General features: G+C 42.0%; 1 protein-coding gene across 1 annotated transcript in view; it reads right to left on the bottom strand.

Moving 5' to 3' along the window:
* Positions 1–13636: 13636 nt before the first annotated feature.
* Positions 13637–22624, bottom strand: part of LOC115458691 (COP9 signalosome complex subunit 7b-like) — a 43007-nt gene continuing 34019 nt past the window's right edge. Inside the window, exons 6-7 of the mRNA XM_030188518.1 lie at positions 20079–20184; positions 13637–14825 (exon numbers count right to left, since the gene is read on the bottom strand). Of these exons, the coding sequence (XP_030044378.1) occupies positions 14670–14825; positions 20079–20184 (262 nt within the window). The 3' untranslated portion in view covers positions 13637–14669. The remainder of the gene's footprint in view (positions 14826–20078; positions 20185–22624) is intronic.

Raw genomic sequence — 22624 nt, 5'->3', positions numbered from 1 at the left:
TTGCAGGACGCACCCCCCCCCCCCCCGACTGCAAGTATGACCTGTCCTCCGGCAGCCCCTTCCCTTCCTTCTGTCAGGCTTTCAAAGCAGAACCTGGGTTCGTCAGCCCTTGGGCCACTGCCGAGGAGCGGCAGCGGCAGGCAAAACCACCCTACAGCAGAGACAAGGCAGAACTCTGGCATGGACAGCTAGACTGCACCTGCACTTGACCACCATTCCCCAGGGGTTGAGCCCTCAGGTGCAGGTGGCCGGCAGGACTTACCAGACAGTGCAGGAACTGGAAACCAACTAGGCTGAACAGGGTAGGACTAAGGGTCAGAGGGGAAAGGAATATACATGGGCAGCAAGGTAGGAAACTGGGCTAGCACTCACAGACAGACAATACTACACTAGGCAGGAAATGGACAGGCTTAAGGTTCAGGACTGAAAGCTGCAAAGCAGCCACTAAGAAAGGAAACATAGACAGGTAAGAGACAGAACTGAAAGCTGCCAAGCAGCCACAAACAAGTAACACAGACAACCAAGAACTAGACAGAGAAATACAAACAAGAAACAAGTCTGGGAAACAAGCAATACAATACAAGATAAACTACACAAAGATTAGACTAGAATCAGGCAAGAATCTCAGACAATAAACTGGACTAGGCAGAAGTGCACCGAGCACACCAGCATACCAGGGACCTTAGGTGATGCAAAGGCAAACACAGAAGTTTCTAGGTGATTAATAAAGCCCATCAGCACCTGAGGCTCACTGCAGCAATCTCAAGGCAACTACGGGTGCTGTTCAGGCACAAACAAGAAAGATAAGTCTGGCAGCCTGGAAGATCCAGACCGGACTAGGCTGAAGCCTGGAACGGGTAGGGACAGCAAGACAGTCTATGGCAACCACCGGTTCTGATCACCAGAGGGCGAGGGGAGCACAAACCAAGAAGCAGGCAGAAAGCATACTGAATCATAGAAAGGCTCAACATACACAGGTGCAGCACAGTGGAGCAATCAGAGCCATGCTGGAAGCAGCCAGCACATAGAGACAGAGGCACAGCTAACTCAGGCAACACACACAGGTGCAGTATAGTGGAGTAATTAGAGCCATGCTGGAAGAAGCCAGCCCACAGAGACAGAACTAACTCAAAGGACAGACAGAAGCCAGCTCAGAAGCTGACCCCCAGAAAAAGTCTGAGAGGGGTCACAACCACAGACGTGACACCTGCATGCCGGCTGTAATTTAAAAATTCTTACCTCAGGGTCCGGCGCCCACAGTGAAGGCGAGCGGAGCTTCAGCCTGCCTTCCCATCTGTCTCAGCTCTGCCTCTGGTCATTTCCTGTTACCGGAAGGGCGGGACCAGAGGCAGAGCCGAGACAGATGGGAAGGCAGGCTGAAGCGCCGCTCGCCTTCACTGCGGACACCGGACTCAGAGGTTAGAATTTTTAAATTACAGCCGGCACGCAGGAAGGGACGGGGCTACCGGAGGACAGGTCATGCTTGCAGTCGGAGGAGAGAGAGAGAGAGAGAGAGAGAGAGAGAGAGAGGGAGGCACGGGGGTCAAACTCGGAAGAAGATGAAGGTTCAAGAAAGAAGGAAAGTCAGGCATCAAAGTCAGTGAGAAAGGAAGAAAGGGACTTATCAGGGGGTCGGATAAATTACTGCTATTCGGAGAGGCAGAGGAGCAAAGACGGATGGAGTGGACTTCGAAGGAAGAAAGAACAGTGAGACTGAGGTGGAAGAAGAAGTTGAAATCTACAAGAGGGTGAGAGTAGTAGCCTGACACCACTTCCGCGGCCAACCGGGCAAGGAGTATGGGAGAAAAGATAACCTCCATGGCATATGGCCACGACTGAAGCAGAGTCTTCAGGGTAAAGCCAAGTTTCAGTTAGGGCAAGCAGATGGAGAGTACGAGAGATAAAGAGGTCATGGATGTAGGAAAGTTTGTTACAGACAGAGTGGGCATTCTACAGAGCGCAAGAGAAAGGCAGGGAAGAAGGGGGAGGAGAGGAACAGAAATTAGATTGGAGATATCACGGTGTGACCTGTACAAATAGGATGAGAGCTGATGTGGAGGACCAGGATTGGGATTAATGTCCCCAGCGGAGAGCAGAAGAAGGAGCAAGAGAGTATGGAGAACAGTAGGAGAGGTATGACTACAGCAACGAAGGGGAGATGTACTCAGATAGAAAGGGATGAATGGAAGGAAGGAAATGTTGAAGGTTGAGAGCTGAGAAAAAGGAAGAGGAAAAAAAAAAGAGATGGTGAGATGATGAATACAGAGGGTGGACAATGTGTTCCTGCAGTGTACAGTGGTTTCAGATGGAGAAACAGATTAAGAAGGGACAGTACCAAGAAGAAAAAGTGTATTGGAGCCATAAGTAGTAAAGGAGAATGGTGACATCGAGAGTGGAGGGTTGAATTCCTTCATAGGCATGAAATGCCAAAAGATGGCAAAGGAGAATGGTGACATCAAGAGTGGAGGATTGAATTCCTTCATAGGCATGAAATGCCAAAAGATGGCAGAGAGGGGGGAATGTTTTAAGTAAGATTTCCTTCATCCCACTCTCAACACTTATTAGTATGTCATTCCATGCAAGAGCAAGAAATGGATTCAAGGGGAAAGGAGCTGACCATGCAGGAGATATTGATGCCAAAGCCCAGTACATCTGCTGAGGTAGCACTTAATCTTTCAGGAGGGTCAGCTGGGCTTCTACATGTCTTTCTGTCCACATTCCTGTTGCTCTGCTCTCTAGTGGGGAGACAAGAGCTGGTGGGAGATATTTGTCTTCCTTTTCACTTTATCTAATATGTGTTTTTTTTTTTTTCCTACAGTTAATGTGCATTATCCTGGACATAGATTGTGCTAAGCACTTGGTCTCTAGAGAAGTAGAATCAAAGGAAGATTATGAAGAAGTTAGGCAAAGCAACTGCTTTGGGCACAGACTGGATCGTATCGGGGCTATGTCTGGAATGGGCTGTAAAAGTTGAAGAAGGATGAAGTAAGTCTCCTTAATCTGTTCATGTCTTCATTTCACAGACTGAGAGGGATCTAGGCCCCCAGGCAGCAAGGCTCATGGGCCCCTAAACATGCATCTGAAATATGATGCTGGTTATTACTAGTTAAGGGAGGGGGGGGGCTCCCTACTGCTCTAGGCCCTCAGGCACTGCCTTTTTGACACACTGGTCAGTCTGCCCTTGTTTCACTTTTCAAGCTGAGGGTAGAAGTGATATCAGTTTTGGAATGGGTCTTTTGAAAATTGCCTGATACATATATTTACACACACTTGCACGTGTATAAAATACATGCCTAAGTATATAGTCTGCTACTGAGACACCATGAGGAAGCTACTGCTTGCCCTCGGATTGGTAGCTATTATTTGGGATTCTGTCAGGTACTTGTGACATGGATTGGACACTATTGGAAGCAGGATATTGGCTAGATGGACACAGGTCTGACCAACTACGACTACTCATATGTTCTTATATGTATACTGGAGCGATTTTCCCAGGACAGGATTTGAGGCAAGAGGGCATTTCGATAGGAAGTTTGAAAGAATTTATGGACCGCCACCGCAAAGGAAAACATTTTAATATGCTTGGGCCAAGTCACTACAGGGCTCATTTATAACATTTTGCATGTTAAAATCCTCAGCTGCCTAGTCCTAAGAATAATTTTATCACAGGCCTTTTGATGGATGCCGACAATATGCATCCTTCATCAAGATGAAACTCAGTTCTGCGTTGAGGAAATAATCAAGTTTGAATAACTTTTATACACTTTGTGAAGCAGCATGAGCCTACTTTTGTACGAGATTGATTTCACCACATATTATTATTGAGCGAGACCAATTTCACCATATATTATTATTGAGCCTGCAAAGAGGTGGGAAAATGTGGGATACAAATGCAATAAATAATTATTGGACATTATGGATATACATCTTAATTTGAGGCAGTAGCCATCATACAAGATAAGTACTGTTTCATAAATACAGTTAAGTACTGTTCCTACAAAACCTTGATGTTCCTTGTTGGCGGCATATTTTCAAAGGCCTTCGACTTATAAAGTTACATAATAACCTATGGAACTTTGTAAGTCTAACTGCTTTGAAATTGAGCCACCAAATGTCTTACTCTTTTTGAACCGTTAATGTGCTATGATGGTTCCTATTGGTTACTCTCACACTGTGATGATTGCACAATTATAACAATTTTATATGAAGGGTTTTCATTTTATGTTTGCAATTTTTTTTTGTAATCAAATTAATTTTCTGTAGTGCAGGTTAGTTGATAAAGTTTGGGTATAGCAAAATGAACATTTTTACTCCCTTTCCTTATTATAATTTTAGAACAAGCCTTCAGTGTCAACCCACAAGCAAAGAGAGGTCCTAATCCCCTCACTCCTAGTCCCCTGCCTCTTAACAGGTGGGCTTCTGCCCAGCTACAATCCACTTAGGATTACCATATTTGCAGAGACAACCCCCCCCCCCCCCCCCCCCCCCCCCCCCAGTTACTACCTTTGCTAGTTATATTACACCATAACTAAAATCCATTTACACATTTGCTAACAAAGTTACATCAAACAGTGAAGTAGTCAATCTACTTTTCAAAAGCTTCCGGATCTGAGTCTAACCGAGTTTGAGCCCAAGGACATCAGAAGAGCGCATTTCCCTCAACAACTTTGGCTGGCTTTTGAGATATGTGTGAAAGTCTTTGCATGACATATGCTTAAAGTTGTGCTGCATTTGACAGTCTAAAAATTCCAGAGGGGTGTAGAACGAGTAGAAGTAAATCGATTTTGTACTAATTCGAAAAGTACAAAAACTAGGGGGACACTCAAGGAAGTTACATGGAAATACTTTTAAAACAAATAGGAGGAAACATTTTTTCATTCAACGAATAGTTAAGCTCTGGAACTCTTTGCCAGAGGAGGTGGTAACAGTGGTTAGTGCATCTATCTGGGTTTAAAAAAAGGTTTGGAGAAATTCCTGGAGGAAAAGTCCATAGTCTGCTATTGAGGCAGACATGGGAAGCAACTGCTTGCCCTGGGATTTGTAGTATGGAGCGTTGCCACAATTTGGGTTTCTACCAGGTACTTATGACCTGTCTTGACCACTTTTTGGAAAACAAGGTACTGGGCTAGATGGACCATTGGTCCGACCCAATATGGCTAATCTTATGTTCTTATGTAGATTCAACTAGCAGGGAAACAGAGAGGAGATCAGCAATGCCTCTTTCTCTCTAACAGCCCCATGTAACATAGTAGATGATGGCAGATAAGACCTGTCCAGTCTGCCCAACAAGATAAACTCATTATACACAGTATGTGATACTTCATACTGTATATAAACCTGACCTTGATCTGTCCTTGCCATTTTCAGGGCACAGACCATAGAAGTCTGCCCAGCACTGGCTTTGCTTCCCAATCTCCGTTAAGTTCTGTACATCCATTCCTTTTAAACTGGATTCCTTTATAAATTATCCAATGCATTTTTATATTCCATTAAAACGGTAACGGAATTCAAACATGCGTGGGATAAATATAAAGGAATCCTGTTCAGAAGGAAGGTATCCGCGGAAGCTTAGTCGAGATTGGGTGGCAGCACCGGTGGTGGGAGGCGGGGCTAGTGCTGGGCAGACTACGGTCTGTGCCTTGAAAATGGCAGATACAAATCAAGGTCAGATATACACAAAAAGTAGCACATGAGTTTATCTTGTTGGGCAGACTGGATGGACCGTGCAAGTCTTTTTCTGCTGTCATGTACTATGTTACTGTCCTCCAGACTGACTGATTGACCAGAAATGATTTCTCTCAGTATGTGGGTAGGTGTGTTGGTCACAGGCACATAAAAGAATAAGATATTTTCCTAAAAATTAGAAAAAGAAAATCTGGAGGACATCTGAAAGAGTCCAAAAGGAGGACGTGTCCTCTTGAAAGAGAACACGTGGCCTAGTGGTTAGGGTGGTGGACTTTGGTCCTGGGGAACTGAGGAACTGAGTTCGATTCCCACTTCAGGCACAGGCAGCTCCTTGTAACTCTGGGCAATTCACTTAACCCTCCATTGCCCCATGTAAGCCGCATTGAGCCTGCCATGAGTGGGAAAGCGCAGGGTACAAATGTAACAAAACAAAAAAAAAAAAACCCGACCCCAAATATTTGCCTCCAGTAAACCTTTCTCCCCTCCCACATCTCTGCTTGCCCTTCTGTGAAACCATCAGTCATTGCTGGCAGGAGGAAATTATGATATCTACCTGTACCTCTACTGGTCACAAAATACATTACCTGGTGGAGATGAAAATGGTAACGGAATTCAAACATGCGTGGGATAAACAAAGGAATCCTGTTCAGAAGGAATGGATCCTCAGGTTAGCCGAGATTGGGTGGCAGAGCCAGTAGTGGGAGGCGGGGATAGTGCTAGGCAGACTTATACAGCCTGTGCCAGAGCTGGTGGTTGGGAGGCAGGGATAGTGCTGGGCAGACTTACTCGGTCTGTGCCCTGAAAAAGACAGGTACAAATCAAGGTAAGGTATACACAAAAAAATGCACATATGAGTTTATCTTGTTGGGCAGACTGGATGGACCGAGCCAGTCTTTTTCTACCGTCATCTACTATGTTACTATGTTAGTGGGGCATCACAGAATAGCATACCCCACTGACCCAACATAAAAACACCTGGATACCTGCGACACAACATTAACAAAGACCGTAATGGACATTACCTGACTCTTCCTTTCCCTTTCTAAGTTCCCCCCAATTATTCCTACCATACATGTACCTCATTCTACCACATCACCTTGTGTATTCGTTATACCTTATTTGTTCAGACTGGAATCGGCTAACGCCGTTAACGGAACTATGTAAACCACATTGAGCCTGGGAAAATGTGGGATACAAATTTAACAAATAAATAAAAATAAATAAATAAGAATAGCATACTGCCTGATTTGCTTGAAAGCCATTTTTTGCGGGGTTGTATGGTTAGGTACTAGACCCAGAATCTCACTAATGTGGACAGGGAGGATGAGGGTATAAGTACAGTCTTTTTTTTTTTTGTTCGAGAGGAAAGGGGGATCTGGACCAGAGAAACATTTAGTATTGAGGGTTTATGGTACTGGCAAATTACCATTTCCCACCACCTTCTAGCAGGTCCTAAATGTATTTATTTTTGTTGAAAGGGGTGATAAGAATTCATCATCATCCCAGTCTACATATTTTGTAGGTTTAGCATGAAAATGTAGGCCTGATCCAGTGCAGCTTTTCTTTCACTAGTTTCCAGTAATCAGGACTTCCTCTGCAAATTATCTATAGTGAACCAGCTGTTAGTCTCTTGCTGTTAAGGAATAGCCAGCATGCCCTTCCAGTTGGGAGTGCTTTCTCTGCAACACCACCAACCAGAGAAATGGAAAGACCTGATCTAGGAATTGAACTCAACTCCCATAAAGGCCATTATAGTAATCTAAACTTGAGATAATGAAGCGAGTAAACAATTCAGTGACTAGACTAGCCAGAATCTATGCATTCTGTGAGTGAAGACAATTTTTTTTTAAAAAGCAACTTATATAGTCAGCACCTGCTTTTGAATGTCATTCCTTTGATAGGCAAATGAAGCAAAGGAATCTCTTCCTCAAATCCTAACTTTTTCTCTTTTCAACTACGAATGATCTGTGTCAACGGCAATACTTGGCTTCATGGAAATGATGTATCAGGCTCCATATCTCATCTTTTATTTGTAATACAAAGTTTCCCCATTTTTTTTTTGTTTCTTTACAGCAATAAATTAATCTTCAAGTGAAGAGAGAAGAATCTGACTTAAAGCCATGCAAAGAGTGAATACACCAACTAATGGCAGCTGCACAGAGTATGTCCAATAAAGTCATCTAAAAATCAAAGCACTTGCTTCTAATGTGTCACAATCAGTTATTCATGACCTACCATCCTCATTATACAGGTGAATAAAGGTATTCCCCCCCTTTCATCATATTCCAGGTTTTATCACTCTCCACCCATGGGGGAACCTCTGCCAATCATTATTTTTTAACCTTTAATTTCTGTAGGTATTTCATGTAAATATGGTATTGTTGATTATATCAGCTCAAGAAAGACAAGACTAACTTCATTACATAGTGGGGGGGGGGGGGGGGGGTCAATATTTAAAGAAATTTAAAGGGGGCAGGAGAGGCTCCTGGCCATTTAAATCGCTTGTTCAGGCCTAAAACAGCATATATTCAGCTGTTTTGGCAAGAGCATGAACCGGATATAAACAGCCAGTGCTATCTGGTTGATAGCACTGCTGACTATATCCGGTTAGTGCCCTTGTCAATAGGCAGAAGTTAAACTAGAGAAAGGATACATAAAGCAGTTCTCTCTTTATCTGTTTTAACATCCAGTTAAACGTGGTTGGGGAAGGCAAAATCTCCTGCTGCCACAGGGAAGCTCTCCAAGGCACATTAGGGGAGAAGTACTGCTCTAGGCCCTGAGAACTTCAGCAGTAAACCAACTGAAGCCCAGACTACTCTACATGGACCTAATAAACGATCTCAACACTGAGATGAATGTGGTAGCATTACCAATACCCTGCTTAAGCGCTGCTGAGCATCATAAAACAGGCAGAGGTTGGCCCATACAAGTCCCCTGGGAAGTGCTGAAAGTCTCTCCTACACTACCTGCTGTGCACAAGGCATAAGACCCAAAGGACAGGAACCCACTGACCCGAGAAACAAGGCTGTTTGTCCTCTTTTTTATTATTATTATTTTTTTTTTTTTTAACTAATTCTCTTAAGTTGCACAATCTCCCAAGGGCTAGAATACTACACTAACTGCACTGCTCATAACACAGAGCAGTACTATGATAAACAACGTCTATCAATCATATGCACAACCAACTTCTTAAATGTCCTCAGTATTACACTTTTGTCAGCAAGATCAATGAAGTTATTGTAGGATCTATCAGATTCACGTACACACATCCATTTTGGCTGAAAAATTTGAGCCAAGCACTCAATAGAAAGGGTACGTAATCCTCAATCCATCCTTAAAGAATTTTCTTTTTAGTCCATATTTTATTCTCCACATTTTTATAATTTTTATCAAACATTTTTAATCAGAGTTAAGAGTTGTTTTTTTTTTTCAATATATTAAGTACTTAGCTTCTCCATTCTTTCTAAACAGAGAATCAGTAGTGGAGACCAACTGTCACCAATACAAATTCATGTTTCACTCGTAGCTGTTTCAAGGTAGTCTCCAGATCTTCTAAGCCGCTGCGGTGAGAAACCCTGGACACTACCTTGAAACAGCAAAAACAAGAAATGGCTGGTCTTTCAATAAGATACAAATATGTACAAATACAAAAAAAAACCCCAAAGTAAAGATATAGAAAAATGGGCTCTAAGAACAGGATTAACTCCATGCAAACAAGACAAAAAACTAGACACATTGATTTTCCAGGACATGAATGTGCAAAAGCTCGCAGAATTGAGAAACATTCTCTCCTCCCCCCATCATAGTCCTCATATCCCATATATGCCATGCCTCAGAGCACACACCAGTCTCATTCCTGGTTTGTGGACATGCTGCACTTTTGGATTATGATATCCAAAACATAACTCTGCCCTTGTATTCTTTCCAACTCAATGGATGTGGGGCCATGTCCAGAGACTCACTGCTTACATGTAAGGGTTGAAAAGCAGAACAGAAAATTCTAACAATCTATGAAGAGCATAGATCAACGGTACGGCCAACCCTGCATACAAGTCCAAGAATTACTATCTGTCCATTGGCAGGCAGAACAAGACCAGTTGGATTAGTCAGATTACAGAGAGAGGCATACATCTAATATCTGAAAATTTAACATAACGGGACCAAATTTGGCTTGGAGAAGAAACATATTAAGTTCAAAATGGCCATGAATAAACTAGAAAATGACTCGAGAAATAAAACCCCTGGTTCCTCCAAGGGTCCCAATGCATTTCTCTGGGACAAGGAAGTTTCAGCTTCTGCAGCACAGAAACATTGACACACTAAAACATAGCAGTTGGGGAAATGTGTTGTTCAAACTGCCTCACCCTTCTCAAATAGAGACACAGACAGCACCATGTCCAAACTGCTTTTAAGTGAATACACAATGCTCACAGCACAAAACCAAAGGAAAGACTCAACAGCTGTGTTCATGCTTTGTATATCTGTGGGATCCTGGCCTGGGCTTCTTAGGTCTAACCTGCATTGTCTCACTAATTTTGGTGGCTGTGTTAATACATATTAACACAGCCAAACGGTAACAGAATTCAAACACACGTGGGACAAACAAAGGAATCCTGTTCAGAAGGAATGGATCCTAAGGAGCTTAGCCGAGATTGGGTGGCAGAGCCGGTGGCGGGAGGCAGGGATAGTGCTGGGCAGACTTATACAGTCTGTGCCAGAGCCGCTGGTGGGAGGAGGGGCTGGTGGTTGGGAGGCGGGGATAGTGCTGGGCAGACTTACACGGTCTGTGCCCTGAAAAGGACAGGTACAAATCAAGGTAAGGTATACACAAAAAGTAGCACATATGAGTTTATCTTGTTGGGCAGACTGGATGGACCATGCAGGTCTTTTTCTGCCGTCATCTATGTTACTATGTATTGTGTTAAGAAGTCATGGAGAGAACCTTGGGGTGGGGGGTGAATTAAGTACTGGTCTTGAAACGGCCAACCAGTGGACTATAGTAAAGACCAGCACTAGGGCAGATTTTAGGGGAAGATGGTGTTGGTCCAAGTGTGAGAAATTATTGGGCTCATTTAAAAAAAAAAAAAAATAATGTCTCAAAATGGTATAAAGTGGCATTTTGACGTTTTTTTCAGAACCACGATTTTCAAAACTCAGATCTGAGACGTTCTCTTTGGTATTTGCAAATCACAAGGAAGTGTGATGGGGGCATGATTTGTGCATTTTCATAACTTGGATATTTTCTGCTATAATGGAACAAAGCAAAAATTATCCAGGGTTAAAAGTTTGAAATAGTGGTAGTAAGACATTTTAGTCTAGAACTAAGTCACAAAAAAGTGTCCTAAATTACTAGATGCCCATTGGAGGTATTAAGGAATGACCCCCCCCCTCCCACCTCACCCAGATGTTATGGCCAGTCCTATTAGAGCAGCAAGCAGGGCCTTAACGTAGCCTGCTGGTGGATGCAGTGCTCTGTAGTAAAGGGGACCCAGGCCCACTTTAACTGGTACACTTGTGGTGGAAAGTGTGGGCCTTCCAAAACTCACCAAAAACCTACCATATCTACATATAGGTGATACCTGCAGCCACAAGGGATATTGAAGTCAAGTACAGTTGGGTACACTAGGTTTTTGGTGGGTTTTGGAGGGCTCCCCATATAATTTAAGGGGGTAACAGTAAGATATGTACCTGGTAAAGACTATGGAATAGTGAATTACCTGTACAAGCGACTTAGCTAAGATGGAATAAGGTGGAAGCAGGGGAGGGGGGGGGGAGTTGATTTGGGAGGGAGGATGGGTGGGTAGGGAGAAAATTATCAAAAAACGATTGTGATTTACAGTTGATGTTGGACTTTAATCGTTTGGAATATCAGAGCAGTCTGTTGACTGCACTTGCAAGCATTGTAATTTTCCATTATGTTGTGTTTAATAAACATTTTCAAATTTCAAAAAAAAAGATGTGTACCTGGTACCTTTTATGTGAAGTCCACTGCAGCGCCGGGATGTATGTGTGGCCAGTCTACTAAGAAATACTGCCCCCCCCCCCCCCAAAATGGCTTGTTTTTGTGTGGTTTTTTTTTTCCTTGGACTTTTTTTTTGTTGTTCTAAATGGTCCTAAAAGAGACGCACTGAGCACAAAAACATCTAGCAAATGTCCATTTTCGAAACAAAGTTGGACATTTTTCTGGTTTGAAAATGGCATGTTCGCTACTGTATTTTTTGGACATATTTCCCAAAAAGGCCAAAGTCAGATTTAGATATATCAAAAATACCCCTCCACATGTCATAGAAGAGCACAAAAGAATGTAAGCTGGGTGGACTAGGTTTCTACCTGCTGTCATTTACTAATGGTTAGCACACACCATCTGCTGCAGGAATAAAATGAGCCCAAGGCATATAGTAAACAGTCCCTTAAGTTACTGAACTAAACTGGAACTTGCACTGTAATTGAATTTTTGATAGTGCTGATGAAGTATTTTAATGCACGCATGTATTTATACTTTACCTTACTTATCAAAGATGCAAATAATGACAGATGTTCCATAACCAATGCTCATTTTTTTAATTTAACATTTATACCAAGAAAACAAAAACACTTAAATCTGGAAACACTAAACACTCCAATACAACAAGCTGGTTATTTTATTGTGTTTTCATCTTGAAATGTGCTTGCCTGCCAGAATTGTAACTTAGAATTAGTATCATTTTCTCTAAGGACAGAATACATAAGATGTCTATGTTTACCAAAACATATATCAACATTAAAAAAAAAAAAGTAGCAAACTGGGAAAATCACAACAAAAAAACAAAAAAAAAATTAAGAGGATGTGTTCACGTTCTGAAAGGGTAATTAAGTCCATTTCATTAGAGAGAAGTGTCTTCACTGCACTTCCTGTCCAAAGGTTCTGTCTGAAGTTAGGGCCTAATGGGAAGGACAGTAACACAAAAGAATTGTATAGCGAGAACAATACCAGCTCCCTCACAAGTACTCACTGTGACACCATGTTCTTAACAGACCAGATTTTGTGTTTTCCGACGTGTCCCTATAGTAATAAAAGCCTTCAATAAACACTACAAAAATTCGTATCTTTGGTGTGCCTATATATGGCTGTTGCAGGACCTTCCTGCTCAGCCTACTACATAAAACCCAAGGTCAAGTGCAAGTTACTGCAGAGGGGACAATGGAATAAAAAGCGAGGGATCTGTATTCTGTGTAGATGCTGGCAAATGCAGGCTGAGCATCCTATGGTTCCTAACATCAGCCTGCATGTTAGACAGTGTCTGTGCAGGGCAGCTTATTTGTTAAAAATCATTTTTACATGCTAAGTACAACATGAAAGAGCAACTACACAGAGGCACCCCAAAGGTCCTATGGTTAAAGTGACTTATTGGAAGAAGGGCTATTGATTGATCTAAAAGGAGAACAAAGAAGATATAGAAATACTCCTGCAGTTCTTACAAGTTTTAATAAGACGCATATGTGGAACATGTTTTGTCTTCTGGATAAGGGGAAGTAGTACAATGTTTATCCTTCACAAGGGCACAGTACGGCCAATGAAGTAGGATGAGCAGGTGTGGGATTTGTTTAGCAATGATATTACAAGAGGTAGAGAGTGAGGTACATGCACTATGTGGCATCTTTTAACAGCTGTTTTTTTTGCTATACTAAATCTAACAAACTGAACTGATGAGAATTATTTCATTAAGGGGGGGGGGGGGGGGGGGAGCTATTCCTTAAAAGCACTCAAGCTCCAGGTATGGTGCCCACACAAACCAAAGGCTGATTTCTTTTGCTGTTTGGGTTCAACTTCTGATGCCCTACCGCAGTCCTCTTCAACCCAATCTTCAGGGACCACCTAGCCAGTCAGGTTTTCAAGATATTCACAAGGAATATGCATGAGATTTGCATACTTACAAGGCAGTGCATGCAAATCTCTCATTTGCATATTCATTGTGGATATCCTGAAAACCCGACTGGCCAGGGGATCCCCCAGGACTGGGTTGAAAACCACTGCCCTAGAGAGTAGTCACCAAGACTTTTCAAACTGACACTGAAATTCAAATTGGACGGGATATTAGCACAGGAGATACAGCACAGCATCCCATGCTACATTCTCTCTCCACAGACTGTCTGTTCTTGAGGTAGGTCTGTCTCTTTTCTCTGTTTAAATTAAAGAGTACATGTAAGCATTATCCAGCCTCACTTTTACATGGATCTGCAGGAGGATCAGGGACAATATTATTCTTCTGCTGCTGTTTGCCAGAAGGGTTCCTACAGGAATGCTCTATGCTTGAAAAGTTGGAATAAAAATGTTCTTGCAAGGTCAGCTGTACGCAGAACAGTCTCTCAGAAAGTTACAAGAATGGAGCTCTCAATGAAAATTTCCCACCGACTTGGTTCCTGGGAAAGGTACGGCGAGGCCTGCTGTAATGGAAAATAATCACTGAAGGTGTTCTCACTCAATTACTAAGTAAACTGAAGTAAAACTGTGTGAGTAGCTTTCCTTAGTGGAATATTCCGCCATGACTGAATTGTGGCTTATTCTTGCCTGGTAAGGGCTAAACTAGAAGTCCTAAACTCTCTGGTAAGGTCTGTGAGTGGTCAACTAATCCTAATCACGTCTGGTGAACATCTACTTCCTTCAGCTACCAAGTGCCATCATTTCACAAGCTCTTCCTGAGGAGACAAAAACATTGTTAACGCTCCGATGAAGAACAAAGCGGTAATGACCGCACTGCATGCTCCAAGGTGGGGCCAGAGGGCCACAATCACTACAGTACAATCAATTCACAAAAGAAAACAAACCCCAGAGCCCATATTTCTCCAGGTCCTCACCACGGTGGCCCTGAATTAGGACATGCCAGTCTTGGTTTGCCTAAACAGAACCTTTCAAGTCTCCTCCAGAACCCAGTGACAGGATCATGCAGGACCACTCTTCTGCAGTCAGTCTGTCTGTAAACAACTGAGGAGGATGACGGCCCATTCTAGTGGCGACTGGAGACCAGGCCTTTCACTTTGGACATCTTCTTGGTAGGCTGCCTCTGCTCGGTCAGTGGAGGACCCTCCCTGTCCGTGAGGTGCTGGTCAATTTCTTGTGCTGAGGAAGCTGTTGCTTTTAATGTCTTCTTTATGTTTGTAACCTAAGCAGAAACAAAACGTATCTTCAGCTACAGGCCAACTTCAGAACTGATCCATATTCTATCAACTCCATCTTCCCCTCGCCACTACCCTTTCATGCTCTAGCATGCCTGCACTCCCAGACAGAACAGCCTCACTTTAGAAAGCACAGAGTCATACAACATTTGGGGCCTGTTTACCTCTGCCTTCTTTCTATAGTCAAGGAATAGTTTATGGCCAAAAGGTTGCTATATAAGGAAAAACCTCTGCACAACAGTCACAGTGGGACAAAAGTATGTAGCAAAATTTAAATGCAAGATAATGAATAAATTTGAAAAAAAATCTGAATTTGGTATTTTCTTCTTTCCATCTGTTCCTTCTCTTCATCAATGTTACTACTTTTTCATTCATTTTTCCTTCAATTCCTTTCTTCTCCCTGTTTCTCTCCTACTTTTCCCTCAATGCCTTGCTCTCTTAGGATCATGAAGCAAATTAGGGAAGTTTTAGCAGCTCCGCTGGCTGACCTTTTCAATGCTTCTCTAGGAGTCAGGAGTGATCCTGGAGGACTGGAGAAGAGCAGATGTGGTTCCTCTCCACAAAAGCAGATGTAAGGAAGAGGTTGGGAACTACAGGCCAGTAAGTCTGACTTCTATGGTAAATAAATTAATGGAAACACTTTTAAAACAGAGAATAGTGAAGTTTCTGTAATCCAATGGATTACAGGACTTGAGGCAACACGGTTTCACTAGAGGCAGGTCTTGTCAGACAAATCTCAATTTCTTTGACTGGGTGAACAGAGCTGGATCGAGGGACAGCGCTAGATGTATTTAGATTTTAGCAAACACTGACACGGTTCTGAATAGACAACTATTGGTTCAGGGTTTTTTTTTTTTTAAAGACAGAAATTATAGAGTCAAGATGCAGGGCATTTTATTGGATGCTTGGGTTCCGGAATGTGGGGTTCTGTGGGGTCTCCCTTTTCGCCGCTATTTAATGTTTTGTTACAGCCCTTAGGGACAGGGCTTGAACAATTGAAAATATATATATTTTTTAATATTTATGCAGGTGATATTACTATTTTATTACCAGCTCCCATAGAATACAAGGATATTTTAAATACAATTCAGGAATGTTTTGGTGTCATTGAAAGAAGGCAGCAGCTTTTTGATTAAAACTTATCAGGAGAAAACTATTTTTATATTTAGGTTCTCCTAAAGATGTTTGGGGAAAGGAAAATTTTACTATTGGAAATATTCAGTTTAAATTTGAGTTTAAGGAATAGAAGTGGATCGTCAATTGACCATGATTAATCAGGCGAATAAAGGAGTTGAAGCATTCTTTTTTGTTATTGAAAGTTCTATACGAAAGCTTTTTTGAACTGCCTGTTTCTCAATTAATAGTGCAATCATTGTTGCTTTCAAAGATGGATTACTGTAACATCGTATATATAGGCTGTACAAGATTAATAATGAAAAGGTTACAAACAATACAAGATTTGGCAATTAGGGCTACCTTTTCCTTCAGAAGGAATGAACCTGTTACACCATATTTTCATAAGTTGCATTGGTTACCAGTTATTGCACGATCACACTTTAAATTATATACATTAGTCTTTTTGACTTTGCAGAGGATGCACCTTCTCATTTGGTAAGTTTTTCCCTTTATTAGGTAGGCAGCTGTTGAGAGGGCAAGTTTTTTTTTATGGTTTCCAATTAAGCTGGTCAAGTATTTTAAGCAGCTTTCTGCCTCGATTCCTTACTAGGCTGCTTCATTATGGAATTCTCTCCTGGCAACTGTTCGCGCGATACCTATTTGTTGTTTCGCAAGCAACTTAAGCATCGTTACTTAAGAAAACTATGGCTTAACTTGCAGTTTAAATGTGCTATGTAAGCTGATACATATTGCCAGCTACATGTGCTGGTGTTTTGTTGTGATCTGCACGGAACTGTAGAGGATGTTGCGGAACACCAGACTGATGTGATGTGATGTAATGTAATCTAAAAAAAACCTGAGTGCCCTTGATACGAGCACTATGCGACTGACCAGGTTGGGAACTGGTTGAGTGGAAGGCAACAAGACACAGGGTAGTGGTAAATGGAGCTCTTTCTGAGGAAAAGGATGTTACATGTGGGGTGTGCTGAAGGTTCGGTTCTTGGGACGGTTTTTTTTTAATTTTGGTAAGCGATATTGCTGAAGGGCTGTCTGGTAAGGTTTGCATCTGCAATAGGGCAGACACCTCTGACAGAGTAGATTACATGAGGAAGGATCCAGTGAAGCTAGAGGAAGGATCTGAAATTTGACAGCTAAGATTTAATGCTAACAAAATGCAGCATCGTGTACTTGGGCTGCCAAAATCTGAGGGAATTGTACAGTTTAGGGGGTGAAGAACTTTTGTGCACAAAAGAGGAGTGGGACTTGGGTGTGATCATATGTGATGATCTTAAGGTGGCCTAACAGGTAGAAAAGGTGAAAGCGAGAGCTAGGATGCTTGAGTGCACAGGAATATGAATAGCCAGTAGGAAAAGGGCCCTGTATAAGACTCTGTTGAGACTTCATTTAGAATATTGTGTACAATTCTGGAGACCACACCCTCGAAAAGAGATAAACAGGATAGAGTTGGTCCAAAGGGTGGCTACTAAATGGTCAGTGGTCTTAGTCATAAAACATTGAGGACAGACAATCTCAATATGATTCTGTGGAAGAAAGGCAGGAGAGGGGAGATAGAGACATTTAAATACCTATACAGTATAAATGCACAGGAGGTGAGTCTTTCAACTGAAACAAAGCTCTGGAACAAGGGGGCAAAGGATGAAGGTGAAAGGGGATAGACTCAGAAGTAACTTGAGGACATTTCTTTAATAAAAGGCTGGTGAATTCATGGAATGGCCTCCTGGTGGAAATGGTAAAGACAAACAGCATCTGAATTCAAGAAAGCTTGAGACAAGTATTTAGGATCTCTAAGGGAGTGAAAGGGAGAGTAGATGGAATAGATGGCCAGACTGGTTAAGCCACATGGTCTTTATCTGCCCGCACTTTTCTCTGTTTCTATCTTCAGCCTTCTTATCCTTGATCCCATTTTCATTCGTAACACCATCATGGAGCCAACATTTTGGACATGTAGTGGGAAGTAATGATGTGCAAAAATTGGAAATGAAAGGGTGAGTGGGTCTGGTGGACCAGTGTGTGTATCAGAAACAAACATTCACTAGATGTCTCTGTCTAGGTGGTTAGTATCAGGAGAAATGATGGTTTAAGGGAATAGAGTTATAAGAAGGAAAGGACATAGAAAGTGTTTCCGTCACTGACCTATAACTTGATGTTGAAACACACATGCATTCACATGGATGCTTCTGTTTTCTTTATAAGACAAATTGTTTAATTTCAAATTTGAAAACGCTATGCTGTCAGCACTTTTTAAAATATTAATTCCATAACTGACACTACTTCCTATCAGCAGCAACAGAAGAGGTGATGCTCTGATGGCTCTCTGCTGTTCACGCTGCCCCACGGCACCTTCGACCATGGGCTCTCAATGTACATGCCTAGGATGCTTTCTCCTGGAAGCTATGAACTGTACTAACAGTAGACGCGTCTATTCAGCCCCAGTTGTTCCTCTCAGTCTCCAAAATACAGGAAGACACATCCTCAAGCTCTGCAACTCCAACACAGCTTGGGTTCACATCAACTCCCCAGACACACGTTACTCCAGTATTAAAAAGATGAACATGGGCTTCCTGTCCCTCAAGGAATTTCATTTAAGATTCTAATAGTTGGATATAAAATTATTCTCGTATGCCACCTTCTCCTCTTCTGACACCGTAGTTATTGTTCAGAGCACTGGTACCACAAGATGAATCCGCCGATAGAGCCCATCATTTTGGTATATCTATATAGACATAATCCCTTATTCTATTTAGTGTAGCAGGTCCCTCTCTCTGAAATAACCTGCCTTATTTCCTAGACTAGAATCATCTCGGGTACTTAAGAAAGGTCTCAAAACATTTTTATTCTTGGATGTGTTTGTAGATGAAATATTTCAGAGGGGCCTAAAAGTTGATGCTGGGCCGGGATAATGGGATTCAAGTAGGGTATGAAGTATACAACAGCTGCACTGCTTTTCACCTCTATACCATGCATGACGTTTCTTTTCCTACCTTTGTTTTACACATTTTAGTATTGTAAATGGCAGTTAACAGTACTTCCAAATGGCAGTATAGCATATTTTGAATCGTACAGAAGGTGCAGTATGTGGAGGAGGTAAGGCTTTCAGCCTTTATCTGCTAAAGCCTGCCAATGAAAGACAAGAGTACAGAAGGGAAAATTCATCACTTCTGCTTTATAATACAGTAAAGAAACTGTTTCAGATCAGGAAAAATAGACAGATACTACAATGAACACAAGATGTGCACCCCGATTGTGTGCACATTAAGCAATTATATAATATATGGGGGTGGGAAAGGCACACAGTGAACCTGCTAAATTTAAATATGGACCCTGAGAGTTCTGTTAAGAACGGGTCTAAAAGCATTGCTTCTCAAATCTGTCCTGGGGACTTAAGTCAGCTACTTTTTCAGGACATCCATAATGAATATGTATGAGATTAATTTGCATGCATTGCCTCCAATCTTATGTACATGCAACATAGATATCCTGAAATCTAATCTGACTGGGAGTTCCCCAGGACACATTTGCAAACCACTGGTCTAATGAATTATATTCACCCTTCACAATGGAACAGTAAATACATGCAAGCAAGCAAAGATGACAGATCCTGAAACACTGTCCTGTTTCTTACAACTTACTGAGTTTCAATTATACCCATCCCCTTGAGTTGTGGTTAGTTACTGCAAACAAAATTTTTCCCCTATAGATGAGCAATGTAAGTTACACATCTGAGGATTAAACCACTGGGGAGACTGATCCCAGGCTGTTATGCACCAAGTGGAAAGTTACTCCATAGTCACGTCATTTCTATTATCCAACTACACTACTTTCCAGGAGAGAGACATTTGTCATGGTAAGTTGTACTTTTGGGACTGAAAACCTGTCAAGAGACTGCAACACATTTAAATATCCCTCAGCTCACTATAAGAGGAAAAAAGGAAGTAGCCCATTGAGAAATGTTCCCTATACACTGGGACACTGCTATTGCTGGTTTTAAGAAATCTTGCCCCACACATCAAGGATTTACATCGGGATTAAGGAGTCTTATCACAGGGCTACAGTTCAGGGACTGAAGGTGATGCCAAGTGTGGCCTGGAAGATACATCACCCACCTCTGTCTCCATCTGCTGTTGAGTCCGCTTCTGGTTCTCTTTATACTGATTGGCTCTCAGTACTTGTTGTTCGATTCCTACCAGCACGGCTTCACATCCATCGCACCTGCCAAATTTTGAAACATCATTTATCTCCTTGTCTTTTCCCCAACACAAGCCACAGATAATTGATGCAGATATTCATAATGTACTCAGGAAGCTTATATACACCAGGGTCCAACACACACACTAAGATAACAGGCTCTGTCATTAGCCAGCAACAGTGATGTACAAAAGCCCAAGTCTGAAGGGAACATCCCAGAGTGTGTACAGCTCTGCTTCATAACACTCGGTGGAAGTAGTGGGGATACAGAACAAGTTTAACCTTAGAGGAGTTCTGCACCCATGGGAAAAAAAAAATTCGTAGAGGGCTCACATTCAGCAGTGGGAATGGAACAAGAGGCAGGAACCCATTAACTCCTTGCCCACCCAAAACCATTACCCTTTAGGATTTTTATCTATCTTGCATCACGAATAGACAGTACTGCATCTAATACTCCCATGGTAACAATAACCCATCTGAGAACAATTAAAATATGCAAGCAAGAAAGGTTTGGCACTTGGCCATGTCAGCTTCCAGCTCTACCAAAACTGGCTTTGAGTATGGAGTCAAGTCCTCACTTGCATTTACCTGGGAATTTTCTCCTTACCCTTTCCATCTAGCACAGTCCTCATTCCTGGGGAGGGGGCAGGCTAGAAAGACAATGTCAACCTTAAATAAACTACTACTACTACTTATCAAAGTTTAATTACACGTTGAGTGAAGAAATATTTTCTCTGATTTGTTTTAAAATTTACTACTTTGTAGCTTCATTGTGTGCCCCCTTGTCCTACTATTTTTAGAAAGAACAAATAACTCACGTCTACCCGTTCCACTCCACTCATTTTTCTAGACCTCTATCATAACATCAACAATCTTTTCTCCAAGTTGAAGAGCCCTAGAAGCTTTAGCCTTTCCTTATAGGGAAGTCATCCCATCCCCTTTACCATTGTCGCCCTTCTCTGTACATTTTCTAATGCAACTATCTTTTTTGAGATGTGGTGACCAGAACTGAACACAGTATTAATGGTGCAGTTGCACCACTGAGTGATACAAAGGCATATATATCCTCGTTTTGTTTTCCATTCCTTTCCTAACAATGCACAACACTCTATTTGCTTTCTTAGCTGCCAATGCACACTGAGCAGAAGGTTTCAAAGTATATTCAACGATGACACCTAGATCCTTTTCCTGTTCGCAACTCCTAATGTGGAACCCTGCATCATGTAACTATAGCTCAGGTTCCCCTTTCCCACATGCATCACTTTACACTTGCTCACATTAAACGTCATCTGTCATTTGGATGCCAAATCTCCCAGTCTCGTAAGGTCCTCTTGTAATTTTTCACAATCCTCTTGTGATTAACAACTTTGAATAACTTTGTGTCATCAGCAAATTTAATTACATCACTAGTTATCCTTTCTCTAGATCATTTATAAATATGTTGAAAAGATACTTGATTATTGTGAGTAGCAGAGGTACAAGCCTAATATCATGGGGTTTGGAAGAAGTTGAAGACCCAGTTATTTAGCATGCTTTTTAATGAGGGTTTCGATTTAGGAGAGGAAAAGTACATAAGTACATAAGTATTGCCTTACTGGGAAAGACCAAAGGTCCATCAAGCCCAGCATCCTGTTTCCAACAGTGGTCAATCCAGGTCACAAATACCCGGCAAGATCCCAAAAAAGTACAAAACATTTTATACTGCTTATCCCAGAAATAGTGGATTTTCCCCAAGTCCAATTTAATAATGGTCTATGGACTTTTCCTTTAGGAAGCCGTCCAAACCTTTTTTAAACTCCGCTAAGCCAAGATCTGAGCTGAGACGAGAAAATGGGACAGAAGTTAGGTTATGATATACAGTTCTTAGACTTCTTTGGGCAAAAATGTGCATCTTGGCCTATGTAAATTGTTAGCATGTGCTGTTCTCCTCATTCCCCTCCCCCCCCCACTGTTTACAAAGCTGCGGTAGCAGTTGCTATGCGGCAATACAGACAGCGCACGACAGCCGCTAGCACGGCTTAGTAACCGGGGGGGTTAGTGATGTAAAGATAGGTGAGTTATAAACAAATAATGAAAAGATTATATGGATTAACAAAAACAGCTTCTACTTCCATTTTGAACTGTACAAAATGTTAAAGACTTTTACAAAGCACTGTAAACTCATCTTCTAGTACATATTTATCCCTTAAGTCTCATCTGGTAGGGCATAGTGTACAGTCTGTACTGTTTGGTTGCCCTTTCCAAGGCTACCTCCACTCTATCCTTTGGAATGCTTGGTGTTCAGACACTGTCCTCCTGATGAAGTCTCACCAATAACCTGTACAGACATACTACTACCTTCCTTTCCGGCCTACTTTCTAAGGGAAAACAAGGTTTAAATGAGTGGGGCACAGACATAGCAATCTTATGTTCGATGTCTTATCCACACCGATTTTTTTTTAAGCCATGTCAGAGATTATGAGGA

This window comes from Microcaecilia unicolor, unplaced genomic scaffold (assembly GCF_901765095.1).
Source record: "Microcaecilia unicolor unplaced genomic scaffold, aMicUni1.1, whole genome shotgun sequence".
Lineage (NCBI taxonomy): Eukaryota > Metazoa > Chordata > Amphibia > Gymnophiona > Siphonopidae > Microcaecilia > Microcaecilia unicolor.
This window is presented reverse-complemented; position numbering and strand designations above follow the sequence as displayed.